Source organism: Mesoplodon densirostris, chromosome 1 (assembly GCF_025265405.1).
Source record: "Mesoplodon densirostris isolate mMesDen1 chromosome 1, mMesDen1 primary haplotype, whole genome shotgun sequence".
NCBI classification, from domain to species: Eukaryota; Metazoa; Chordata; class Mammalia; order Artiodactyla; family Ziphiidae; genus Mesoplodon; species Mesoplodon densirostris.
The window spans coordinates 105706345-105720023 of record NC_082661.1 but is presented as its reverse complement, the minus strand read 5'-3'; the positions used below and the strand labels follow the sequence as shown (position 1 = coordinate 105720023).

Below are 13679 nucleotides of genomic sequence, written 5' to 3'. Positions count from 1 at the left end.
AGCAGAGGCTGCCACTTCTGTTACCGTATGAGCATGTTTGATACCTCCTGGTTTATTTTCCATGGCGTGATAGCTCAATATCACCTGGCAGTCTTTATGCTCTCTGAGATTGTTTGAAGAACATTTAGAAACGGAGAAGACCCTCTAGGTCTTCAGCATTCGCCTGACCCAGAGAATTTTGTTAACGGCCACCTTCTTGTTTTCAGCCTTTGGTTTGAGTGTTCTGTTTTTAGGGATTCAAAAGTAAATCATGTGAATGGTTGGAATAGTTAGCAGAATGTCTGTGCCAGAAGGGAGATGCCAAGAAATAATTGAATCTGCTCCCAAAGCTTTAGAATTAGCTCATTAGATATGTTAGAGAAACAGAAATTTGTCTGGTTTCTGATCTGGGGTTTAGTTACATGTTAGTGAGGGTGCATTGTCCTGGGACTGGAATACCTTTGCTAAGAAAGAATATTCCAGGGCATGCTTTTTGTTATTTCCAGAATAAATAACATTCTAGGCAGAGTGGTATTTTCTGTGGTGTTAGTAGAAAGGAGAGGTTAATCTTAAAATATACTTTCATCCCAATATCAGTCATATCTGTCTGAAAGAACATGCTGAAATTTGTTCATCTGAAGGCAGACAGAGACCAGCTTATGAAAGGTCTGGAGGCACTTTATTCTATGAGCAAGGAAAATTATGGAGCATTTCAGACCCATACGAAATAGAATAGTATAATGAACCCTGCTTTATCCTTTATCCAGCTTCAGCAGTTATTAACTCATGGCCAGTCTTGTTTATTTTGTGTAACCCTTACTCTCCCTCGACCCCATATAAGTTTTAGGCAAATTCCAGATGTCATATTATTTCATCCATAAATATTTCTGTATGTATCTAATATAACCATAATAATATCACACCTAAAATTTTTAACAGTAGTTCCTTAATGCCATCCAAGTCCAGTTGGTGTTCAAATTTCTAATTGTCTCGAATATCATTTTTAGATTTTTATTTTACAGTTTACTTGAATCAGGATCTGGCAGAGATCCTCCTATTACCTGTCGGGTTTTAAGCAGGGGAATGAATGACATGATCTAACTTATATTTTGAAACTCTCTCTGGCCTCACTGTGAAAAATGGAACAGTGTGGGGGTTGCTAGGAGACTGGAAGTGGAGAAACTAATTAGGAGGGCTACTGTGTGTCCAGGAGGTGAGTGGTAATTATCTAGATTAGAGTGATGGGGTGGAGATGGAGAAAAGTGGGTGAATGCAAGATGTAACCTGGGCAGGCCGAGCTTGTTTGTCATGGCTCAGCCAGACTTTTAGGTTCTGCTGGGTGTGTATGTTTGTTTATTTGAAAGTATTGTTCCCAGAGATTTCATTGATTTCAGTATCAACATTTTAAGTTTAGTGAAATCTTAACATTTTTACACAGGTTAAATTATAGCAACTTTATGGAATATTGAGATAGAGGAACATTAATCCCTACTTCTCTTGAATACAGCTTATTTGCCATTATATCATCTTGTTTATATATGACTACAGTGATAATATTGATAACTTTATATAATAGAATAGGAAATGTATAGTTTTTCACTTAAACATGTTATAGGCTCGTGTATTATGCTAAAGAATATTCATAGTTTCATAATACTGTATTGAGCAGATTGTGTTATAGCCATTCGTGTATTGTTGGATGTTGATCTTTTTAAATTATTTTATTTTAAAATTATTCTAAATAATGTTTCAGGAAGTTTTTTTGGCATCTGTATTTTTTCCATTTCTTTTTTAAAAATCTGGATTAAGTAATGACTTCTTTGTAGAGATCTTCCTAGAAAAATTTGCTGTCTTAACACACACTTAAAAACAACATCAGTGAAACCTGAAGCCGTAATTGACAAAAACCAAGTACAGGCTTTTTTTTTTTTAAAAGAGTGTCTCTCTCTCTCTGTGTCTTTATTTGGTTGCGCTGAGTCTCTTAGTTGCGGCAGGCAGGTTCCTTAGTTGTGGCACACGGGCTCCTTAGTTGTTGCATGCAAACTCTTAGTTGTGGCATGCATGTGGGATCTAGTTCCCTGGGCAGGGATCGAACCTGGGCCCCCTGCATTGGGAGGGCAGAGCCCTAGCCACTGTGCCACCAAGGAAGTCTCCAGGTACAGGTTTTGTATGTTAAAAGTTGGAATTATGTTTATTCTTGGTTATTGGGCTCAGAATATGTATACTTTGATTTAAGTTTATAGACTTCCTTATTGAAGGAAGACCACATGCATATCTGGTCTTCAGTCTTTATCTTCTTCCATTCATATGGCAATTTGTAATAAAATGAGAGCAATCTCTGCCTTATCATCAGCATGTTGGTTTTACAAAGATTCTTTTCTTTCAGTCAGCTCTGGGAACCAGGAAGCAGCTATAGTTGCCTCTAAAATGTTCCCCTGTGTCCTTATTTACTGATGAAAATGGCTTAAAATTAGGACTCATTTGATAATAGAAAACTCATAATACTGTATATCCTTTTGTCTTTTTTTTTTTTTTTTTTAAATTTTTGGCCGCACCTCATGGCATGCGGGTCCCCAACCAGGAATCGAACCTGAGCCCCCTGCAGTGGAAGAGTGGAGTCTTAACCACTGGGCCGTCAGGGAGTCCCTTTTTTGTTTTTCTGAAATGCTGAAGTGGAACGTTTTTATCATTGGCTCAGAGTGGTCAGCTTCTTTTATATCTAATGAAGAAATGTCAGACAACCATTAATAATGTTTTGTTCTTTGGGTCCTTCTTTTAGAACAAACTAGGTTAAAGTAAACAGATGACACTAAACATTTTTTTTTTTTTTTTTTTTTTTTTTTTCTTTTTGCGGTATGTGGGCCTCTCACTGTTGTGGCCTCTCCCGTTGCGGAGCACAGGCTCCGGACGCGCAGGCCCAGCGGCCATGGCTCACGGGCCCAGCCGCTCCGCGGCATATGGGATCCTCCCAGACCGGGGCACGAACCCGTATCCCCTGCATCGGCAGGCGGACTCCCAACCACTGCGCCACCAGGGAGGCCCGACACTAAACATTTTAAAGGATATGTTCAGAGAAGGGTAAGTTTTAAAGACTACGTTTTAGGTCATTGGTTCACTTACTCTGTTTTATTGCCTTTTAGTCGCTGATTGTTTTCATACTTTGTCTTTAAGTCCTTGAAATAGTGTCACTTCAAGTATGCTCTTACTTCTATCATATCTTTAGATTTCAGAAAAGCAATATCCAAATCGATCTTTTTCTTTAAAAAAATGTTCAACTGATTCTTTGGCTGTTGGTACCACAAAATATATATTTTTAATAAACTATTCTTTAAAGCCTTACTATTCAAATTTCTGTCTGAGTCCAGTGGCATTGGTATCATTTGGGAGCTCATGAGACATGCAGGATCTCAGGCCCCATCTCAGACCTACTGGATATGAATTTGTATCTTAACATGATTCTTAGGCGATTCATATGCACATTAAAAAGCTAATAATGCCAGCCCCAGATTCCTGGATGGATCCTCCTGTTCAAGGCATCTATGCCCTCAATTCCATCCCTTCCCATCGCTTTGGGAACATTGTTTCCTCTCACTGTCACCATCATCATCATTTACAACATAGCTTAGAGGTTAAGAACAGGAGTTCTGCATCCAGGAGGGCTGCATTAGAATCCCAGCCATGTTAACTTCCTAGCTGGGTGACCTAAGTTCCCTTATCTGTAAAGTGAGGAAAACAATAGTATATTGACAAATAGGGGAGGTGAGAGGATCAAATACAGGTAAAGAACAAAGTCTAGCGTACAATTCTGGCTGCTTTCATTCTCCTTCCCCTTATCACAAACATTATTTTAGATATCTATTGCAGCATAACAAACCATTCCAGGACTTTGCAGCTTAAAATAATTATTTTATTATTCATATTTCATGATTTTGTGGGTCAGGAATTTAGGCAAGGCTCAACTGGGCAGTTCTGTTCTATGTGGCATCTACTGAGGTCACTTGATGACTTTCAAGTTTTTTAATTGTTGTTTTAATTAAGTTGTATATTCTGGATGTAAATCTTTTCTCAGATATATGATTTGTAAGTTTTTTTCCATTTTATGGGTTGTCTTTTCACTTTTTTATGTATCCTTTGAAGCACAAATGTTTTTAATTTTTAGGAAGTCCAGTTTATCTTTTTTCTTTTGTTGCTATCCTTTTGGTGTCATATAAGACTTTGCCTAAACCAGGGTCTCTTAGATTCACTCCTTTACTTTCTTGTAAGTATTCTATAGTTTTTTTTTTTCTTTGCGATACGCGGGCCTCTCACTGCTGTGGCCTCTCCCATTGCGGAGCACAGGCTCCGGACGCGCAGGTTCAGCGGCCATGGCTCACGGGCCCAGCCGCTCCGCGGCATGTGGGATCCTCCCGGACCGGGGCACGAACCCGCGTCCCCTGCATCGGCAGGCGGACTCTCAACCACTGCGCCACCAGGGAAGCCCAGTATTCTATAGTTTTTGCTGTTACATTTAGGTCTGTGTTCCGTTTGGACTGAATTTTTGTGCACAGTGTAAGAAGGACCACCATTTACTTTTTTAGTTGCTAATTTAATCACCTCTTTTAAATCCCTACGTTGCTTATCCTCTGTGGCTTGAGGAACTGTTGTTCACTCACTCGCCATTAAAACTCTCTGCCTGTGGCTTCTGAGACTATTTCTCATCTTGTGTCTCTATCTTTTCCTTCTTGTTCTTAATTTATTCAAGACTTTTTAGTTACGTACCAGCTATATGGCAAAAACGGTTCTGGGTGCTGGTTCTGCTCCCTCTTCTCAACTTACATGCTTCTGCTGGCCAGTTTCCTCTCCTCTCCTGACCCCACCTCTGTGCTGATGACTTCCAGATCAGCACCTCTGCCTTCCTCAGTGAGTCTGTCTCCACTTCTGGACTGTGAGTCCAGCTTCCGCAAAGTGAGGACTACATCTGATTAATTTTGTGCCCAGCACAGTGACTGGACGTAAAAGATGCTCAGTAAACATTGCATATATATATTGTTAAAGCTGTCATTCAATGGGTTATAAAAGCAGAATGAACTATTTGTATGATTAGTAAAGGTGCTATTTAGAGATTTATAGTTAAAAGATGAATATAATTTAGTGTGTTCAAACAACATTTCAAATAAAAGATTGGGATTAAAAAGAGTGTAAAGTGGGACTTCCCTGGTGGTCCAGTGGTTAAGACTCTGAGCTCCCCAGGCAGGGGGCCTGGGTTCAATCCCTGGTCAGGGAACTAGATCCTGCGTGCCACAACTAAAAGATCCCCCATGCTGCAACTAAAGATCCCGCACCCCGCAGCAAAGATGCCGCATGTTGTAACCAAGACCTGGCACAGCCAAATAAATAAATAAAGTATTAAAAAAAAAAAGTAAAGTAAGTAGCCATATTAGCAGACGTTTAAATTTGAGCCATTTGGGCATCTTTTCAGGTTATTCACAAACTCAAGGACATGCTGACATTTTCAGAGCCTACTATTATTGTTCTTTGAACCAAGAAGGTGATGTTGATGAAGAGCATTTCCCATTTGCATGAATACAGATGTGTGAGCGGCTTCTCTCCTTTGACCTGTGTGGTAAATCCTTTGCAGAGTTGCCACCAGTACTTTTTGGGGACAATATCATGAATCAAATTTCTCCAGAAATGAACTGTGCTGCTTTTAGAAGATCCTGTCTGTTTGGGACAATATGTCGACTTCAAACCATCTTGTGGTCAAAATTTTCATATCTAATTATATTTTTTCAGTTTGTCAGAGGATATACTAGCTTTGTTAGATTGTTTTCCTGTCGTCTGCTGAAGAACAGTGGCAAGGACAAAAACTGCCCTTGGTTGGTGGAAAGGTGGGCGATGGCTGATCAGCCACGTGCCTCAGAAGCCACAAAGAAGTATCACACGTCATGGCTCTGACTGGTCAGTCAGTCAGGGCATCCTCATGCTGGAGATTGTATTTATCAGGCTGATGTTCTCATTATGAAGTGCTACTGGACATGGATTCAAAAACAATACTGTCTTTTGTTTTTGATTCTGTAGGAACCTGGAAAGATTGTGCAATGAATGGTGATACTCGGGCTGCAGTGGTGACCTCACCACCCCCGACCGCAGCCCCTCACAAAGAGAGGTATTTCGACAGAGTGGATGAGAACAATCCAGAATACTTGCGGGAGAGGAACATGGCACCAGACCTTCGCCAGGACTTCAATATGATGGAGCAAAAAAAGAGGGTGTCCATGATTCTGCAAAGCCCCGTAAGAGAAGCTTTGTCTCTGACCAAGTGCCCTCTTCCTTCTCCCACTACTTCAGCTCTTATGCTCTGTTGTATGTGTCATAGTCCGTTTACCTTAACACAGGAAATCAGTGCCTTGTATATATATGTGCATGGCTGTTAAAGAGTTCAGTTTAGTTCAAGTTATCAGGCACACAAATGAAAAATCTTCAGTATCATAAAGGATAGGAGGTGTTCATTTCTCCTTTTCACTCTCACTGCTTCGCTAGAGAGTCTTTATATATTACGACCATTTAAAAATTACTCTTTCCTCCAAAACACCTAGCTTGGTGCTGAGCACTTAGTAGGTCTCAGCAACACCTGATTGTTGATTGATTTTACCTTTAGTTATGGTCGGCATTTGAACCACAGTCGTGCCCAAACGTCTTCTGTTTGCATCTTTAGGTAAAGTAGTGCTGTTTTCATAGTTTTTTCATGTTGATGCTGCTGCCTTTGTGTGTGCTTCATTCTTTTTATCCTTTTAATCTGTTCTTGTTTTATTTCCTTAATATTTTGGGGTGTCCCTTGGCAGATAATTCATTTGAGTTATTTTTTTAAATGTTGATCATCTCTGTCTGCAAGGAACTGGGTACTTAGCATACAAAGCTTATTTGTTTGGTTGTTATTATTCATATATTATTCCTCAATAATATAACTTACAGTAAAGTACACAAGTCTTAAGTATACGGCTTGATGAATTTTGACATATGTATAACACCTGTGTAAACGCCCAGATCAAGTCTCAGACTTTACATTCTAGTTGAAGGAGATAACCAAGAAGCAACAAATAGAAGCACAGTGCAGGAAACAACTGGATGATTAGATTGAGTTTGACTGGGTAGAACAAACCTCTCTGAGTGAGGAAGATTTGACCTGAACTCTGAACAGGAAGGAGCCGGCCATGCAGGGATTGGGGAGAAGCAGACATGAAATTCCCAGGACGGGAATGAGCTTGAAGAGTCCAAGGGCAGCCAGTGTGGTCTGGGCATAGGAAGCGGGAGTGCGGGGTGCATGAGACTGGAGAGGGAGGAGGGGGCAGTTGCCTCAGAGGCTGTGTCAGCCCAGCTCAGGGTACGGTGCAGATGGGAACAGCATGCTTCAGTCCTTGAGTAACTCATTCTGGGTTGGTATACAGAGAGCACCGTAGAGGGCAAGAGAGTAAGCTGTCTTCCAAGCAAGAGGTAGTGGTAGCTTGGGCCAGAGTGGTGGTGGTAGAGGTGGAGAGGTAAACTCATTTGTGTTCTGTTTTGAAGGTGGAATAAATAGGACTTGCTGATGGATGGGGAGGAAGAGGTGAGAGGTAAAAAAAAAAGAATCAGGATAACATCTAGACTTGGCTTGAGCAGTTTTCCTGTGTAAAAGCAACAAGAAACCAAGTGAAAATCACTAAGGATAGAGTGAAGAAGCTAAACTTTCAGTACTGAGTATGTGCAAGGCACTGTGCTGGGGGCACTGGGGATGCCACGTCCCTACCCACAGGGGTCAAGAACACAGCATCAAAATGTTACTGACCCACATGCACTGTGGGGTCTGGGAACAGAGAAAGGACCCTAGAGGAAAGACTGGTAAGGCCTGGGCTTTACTGAGTAGAATGTACCCGGTGTTGGTTTTTTGGTTTTAGGAGCGTGGATCGTTCAACTGCAGTAAGGAGTGGGAAGGCCCACCCTGTGTGTACAGATGCTGACAGTTGGGAGATGTGAGAGGGAACCTGTGGAAGTTTCCTTCAAACTGATTCTCTGTTCTCAGTGGAATAACAGGTGGAGGCACCTGCTTAGAATGGGCACAGGGAGTGGTGTGGAGAAGGCATGAGGAGCAGGCGAGGGCATGGGCAAGAAAAGTCAAGAATGACCCCTGGGTTAATGTCAAGGGTGCACTCAGGTCAGTGGTCATGGATTTACAGTGAGACAGTGTGGTACGGTCTTCGTTTTTGTCCCCCAGCCACTTTCAGCAGCGTGAATAGAAAGGGTGTGAAGAGTTGAACGTAACCTGGGGTTGGGATTTTGCCAGATGAAATGGTAGAGAGTTGAAGTTGTAAGCAAGGGAATGGCTATAGTTTTTTTTTTTTTTTTTCTTTTTGCGGTATGCGGGCCTCTCACTGTTGTGGCCTCTCCCGTTGCGGAGCACAGGCTCCGGATGCGCAGGCCCAGCGGCCATGGCTCACGGGCCCAGCCGCTCCGCGACATATGGGATCCTCCCAGACCGGGGCACGAACCCGTATCCCCTGCATCGGCAGGCGGACTCTCAACCACTGCGCCACCAGGGAGGCCCGGCTATAGTTTTAAACCAAGGGCCTAAGCTGAGTGAGAGAGGTCAGGACACAGGGAAGGTACGGGATGGTGATAAGGTCTTAGGATCAAGATGGGGTTGAAGAGAGGGTGAGCTGGACACTAGGAGAGGGTGTTTGGAGAGCACGTGCTTGGCTCCGAGACTGAAGAGGGGCCCAGTTACTAGAAATGAGCAGGTCTCTAGGGCATGACCATGGAAATAGGAGGCTGGGGTGAATTGGATGACACGGTCGTCGGAGGAGAGGCGATCAGGGAGCTGAGAGGGGAGGGTGTGGATATTTAACCATCCAGAGTTAGGACCAAGCAAGGAGGCAAGGTCATTGGCTGGTGACTGCTGGTTGAGGAAAGAGACTGGGGTCCAGATGGGTGGCTCCAGGCCTCACTCACTGGTAATTGCTAAGCACAGCTCCACACTGTACATATAGGTCATCTGGAATGCTGTTGATATAGAGGGTCCTTTGTACTGTGGATTTTTTCTTTTTGTGTTTTCCTTACTAAGTTTTAAGTTCCTGATGGCAAAGCCGTTTTCTTCCTATGTGTCCTCAGTGCCTAGAACAGTATCAGGTGTTGTAAGGTGACTCAGGGTATTTAATCAGTCCCCTACTGTTTAAAATGTAGACTGTTACCTGTTTTCCTTTTTATTGGTAATGCTGGAATGAGCATCCTTATGAATAAGTCTTTGAGCACATCTGTGATTAGTTCCTTAGAAAAGATTCCTAGGAATATGATGCCTGTTCAAATTTTTAAGCTTTTATCTTGTTAAATTACTGTCCAGAAAGAATGTACTTATTTATGCTCCAGGTAGTGATATATGAGAATATCCATTTGCCTTTCCAGCACTGGATGAAAACAAACCGAAAATTGGTCTATGCGATAGTTACCCCTGCCTTCCCAAGGAACAGAAAAGAAACGATATCTCATTGTTTTAATTTGCCTTTTATTAGGCTTTCTGTGAAGAATTGGAATCAATGATACAGGAACAATTTAAGAAGGGGAAGAATCCCACAGGCCTATTGGCTTTACAGCAGATTGCAGATTTTATGACCACGAATGTACCGAATGTCTACCCGGCAGCTCCGCAAGGAGGGATGGCTGCCTTAAACATGAGTGAGTAGTTCCTGACTTGGTATACATTCTCTGTCATTTTCCGGGTAAAATTTCCTAACATTTTCCAATGTGAAATAGATGAGCACACACTATGTAATACATAGAATTGAGGTTTTTTTTTAAATTGAGTTTTAATTGTAGTAAAAGATAGGCCTAAAAATGTCTTGACTATAGAGGGCTCCTTTTTTATGAGCCAGTGAGACTGTTATTTCTCAGGCAGGTAACTATTTATGTGGCTTCTCAGACCCTTTATGAATTAAAAAAAAAACTAATCAGAAAAAATGCTTGGGGAGTAGCACATTGATTTTGCCTGAACTTATTTCAGTCAAGCCAACATTTCTTTTTTTTTTTTTTTTTTTTCTTTTTGCGGTATGCGGGCCTCTCACTGTTGTGGCCTCTCCCGTTGCGGAGCACAGGCTCCGGATGCGCAGGCCCAGCGGCCATGGCTCACGGGCCCAGCCGCTCCGCGGCATATGGGATCCTCCCAGACTGGGGCACGAACCCGTATCCCCTGCATTGGCAGGCGGACTCTTAACCACTGCGCCACCAGGGAGGCCCTCTTTTTTTTTTTTTAATTTATTTCATTTTATTTTTTAAATTTTTGGCTGTGTTGGGTCTTCGTTGCTGCACGCGGGCTTTCTCTAGTTGTGGCGAGCTGGGGCTACTCTTGGTTGCGGTGCGCGGGCTTCTCATTGCGGTGGTTTCTCTTGTTGCGGAGCATGGCCTCTAGGTGCACGGGCTTCAGTAGTTGTGGCTCACGGTCTCTAGAGCGCAGGCTCAGTAGTTGTGGTGCATGGGCTTAGTTGCTCCGCGGCATGTGGGATCTTCCCAGACCAGGGCTCAAACCGGTGTCCCCTGCATTGGCAAGCGGATTCTTAACCACTGCGCCACCAGGGAAGCCCCAAGCCAACATTTCTTATCCACCATTCCTCACTGCTGTTCGCAAATGAATGAGAAACAGAAAAATTCCAAAAGAAAGCCAGAAGAAAAATGTTGGATGGGTGAATGTGAGCAAAGTTATTTAGCAAAGTTAGTTGTGCAGAGATAACACTTTGCCATGGCTGTTGAATTTGTAAACGTTAACATGACAAGGTGGAGCCCAGGGTACCTTGAGCATCAGCTAACGTGACCTACTGTGTACTGTGCCCTGGATCAATCTCTGATGTTTCTAGTTGGATAATCAGCTTCTGACTCACCAACTTAAGGTATCGGTTTGCATTAGATCACCTGCCATGTGCTATTTACCTGTCTGTTCTCTGGTATTCTTAGAAGTCGATTGACATTCGCCTGAGTGATAATACCGTTAATGTCCAGAGAGTGTTAAAAATCACATGTAATTTACTAGCTCACACTTCCATCCTGAAGTCGAATGGTAGTCACTAGGTTTTCATGTTTTCACATGGATTCTTTTTTTTTAAAATCTAAGTTTCCTTTTATTTATTTGTTTGTTTGTTTGTTTGTTTATTTATTTTTGGTTGCGTTGGGTCTTCGTTGCTGCACGTAGGCTTTCTCTAGTTGCGGCGAGCGGGGGCTACTCTTTGTTACGGTGCATGGGCTTCTCATTGCAGTGGCTTCCCTTGTTGCAGAGCACGGGCTCTAGGTGCGTGGGCTTCAGTAGCTGTGGCTCGTGGGCTTCAGTAGTCGTGGCTCGCGGGCTCTAGAGCGCAGGCTCAGTAGTTGTGGCGCACGGGCTTAGTTGCTCTGCGGCATGTAGGATCTTCCTGGACCAGGGCTTGAACCCGTGTCCCCTGCATTGGCAGGCAGATTCTTAACCACTGTGCCACCAGGGAAGTCCTCACATGGATTCTTAATGGATTCTAGTGATATTTATAGGAATTAGATAATAAAGGACAATGTAATATATTTACTCACATATTGTTTTCTAGTCAGAGATAAAGGAAATTTTAATAGTGCCACACCAAAAAAAGAAGGAAGAAAAAAATCTGGTTTTAATTGTATCTAATAGTTTACTTCTTAAATATAAAAAATTTTAATGTGAATTTTAACTTTTGTTGTGGAATATAACATATGTAGATGGCGTAGAACAAAATGATATATAACTTATGAATGGTTTAAGGTGAACGCCTTTATAACCAGCACCCTGGTTAAGAAAGTTTTCTCAGTTGCTTGCCCTCTTAAAAGGAATCACCATCTTGACTTGAATGGTATCACTGCCTTGCTTTTCCTTATAGTTTTATCACCCAAATGGTTATCCTTAAATATTATGGTTTAGTATTTGTCTTTTTTTACTTACTGTCTCTTAAGCATTTTTTTTTTTAAGAAGATGTTGGGGGTAGGAGTTTATTAATTAATTAATTTATTTTTGCTGTGTTGGGTCTTCGTTTCTGTGCGAGGGCTTTCTCTAGTTATGGCAAGCGGAGGCCACTCTTCATTGCGGTGCGCAGGCCTCTCACTATGGCGGCCTCTCTTGTTGCGGAGCACAGGCTCCAGATGCGCAGGCTCAGTAGTTGTGGCTCACGGGCCTAGTTGCTCCATGGCATGTGGGATCCTCCCAGACCAGGGCTCGAACCCATGTCCCCTGCATTAGCAGGCAGATTCTCAACCACTGTGCCACCAGCGAAGCCCTCTTAAGCATTTTTAAAGCTACAAGTTGCCCCTCCATCTCTCTTTTTCTCCTCGCACTTTAAAGGAAATGGGTTTTGTTGACCTGTAGAGTTAGCTACAGTCTTGAATTTTGCTGATGCCATCTCCATGGTGCCCATATGTTCTTTTTTCTTTTGTATTTACAGTAAATTGGTAGCTGGGTCTAGAAGCTTGGCTGTATTTGGATTTTGTTCTTTGGCAAGCTCACTTCATAGGTGGCACTGTGTTCTACCCGCCAGCGCCTAAGTCTGCTTGTTGCCATTTGTGCTGTAGCAGCCATCGTTGCTCAGTGCCTATATCCGTTAATTTAACAAAGGTTCCAAGATGGTGATATTTTAATTTTGTCATTCCTTCTTCTGTATTTACTAGTTAGAATATTTCTGTAAAGAGAAACTTCTCTGGGAAATGGAGCATGGCCAGAAAGGAGGCCGCCTCATTCTCTGTCACTCAACACATGATTGCAGGGAGGCTGGTGCTAAACCATTCATAGATGACCTGCTTGTTGGTCAGGGTTTCATAGGCAGCAGAGCAGCTTCCTTGTTGAGATCTATTGGAAGTCAGCCCTCAACCCACACGCACAAAAAGAAACTTCCTCTCAGCTCTTTTGCTTACCCCATGGTACGGTTTGTATAAAGGTAACTGTTCAAAATGAGAAGTTGGTTTCCTGTCATCTTCTAAAGTGACCAATTACTATTTCTTTAATATTATTTTGAATGCATAGATTTTTTTAAAAAATTATTTATTTGGTTGTGTCAGGTCTTAGTTGCGGCAGGCAGGCTCCTTAGTTGCAGCTCACAGGCTCCTTAGTTGAGGCTCGAGGGCTCCTGTGGCTCGCCGGCTCCTTAGTTGCGGCACGTGGGCTCCATAGTTGTGGCATGCGGGCTCCTTAATTGCAGCTTTTGGGCTCCTTAGTTACGGCTCACTGGCTTCCTTAGTTTTGTGGCATGAGAACTCTTAGTTGCAGCATGCATGTGGGATCTAGTTCCCGGACCAGGGATTGAACCCGGGCCCCCTGCATTGGGAGCACAAAGTCTTAACCACTGCGCCACCAGGGAAGTCCCTGCAGAGATTTAAATATATTTAATGTGTTTCAAAACATTGCAGTTATCCTTTTTGTTACTACTCACATTGTCCCAGAGAACCTCTCCAAGTTGACTCCTGAGCCGAGTAGTCTTTGACAGCTCCCAAGCCACCTCCCACAGGAAATGTTCTAGGCTCATCTTGTACATTTCCTGCCCCAGATCTGGAGTCAGCCATTTTTCTAAGAAACCTTGATTTCTTTTTGTGAGAAATGGAATTTTAGTCTGGGTGCTAGGAATGCTCTTTGCTACTGACTGGTTAGTTATTCTTTTTAGGCCTTTTTAGTGGATAGAGCTAGGAAATATAAATTACCTTTTGGAGATTTCCTAAGAATC

General features: G+C 42.6%; 1 protein-coding gene across 4 annotated transcripts in view; it reads left to right on the top strand.

Annotated features, from left to right (window-relative positions):
* The window catches only part of ADD1 (adducin 1), a 74633-nt gene that overhangs the window by 27360 nt on the left and 33594 nt on the right, over window positions 1-13679 (top strand). For all 4 annotated transcript variants that reach the window (XM_060106750.1, XM_060106730.1, XM_060106743.1 and 1 more), the window contains exons 2-3: window positions 6037-6251; window positions 9498-9660. In XM_060106750.1, coding sequence (XP_059962733.1) covers window positions 6057-6251; window positions 9498-9660 — 358 coding nt within the window. In that variant the 5' untranslated portion in view covers window positions 6037-6056. The remainder of the gene's footprint in view (window positions 1-6036; window positions 6252-9497; window positions 9661-13679) is intronic.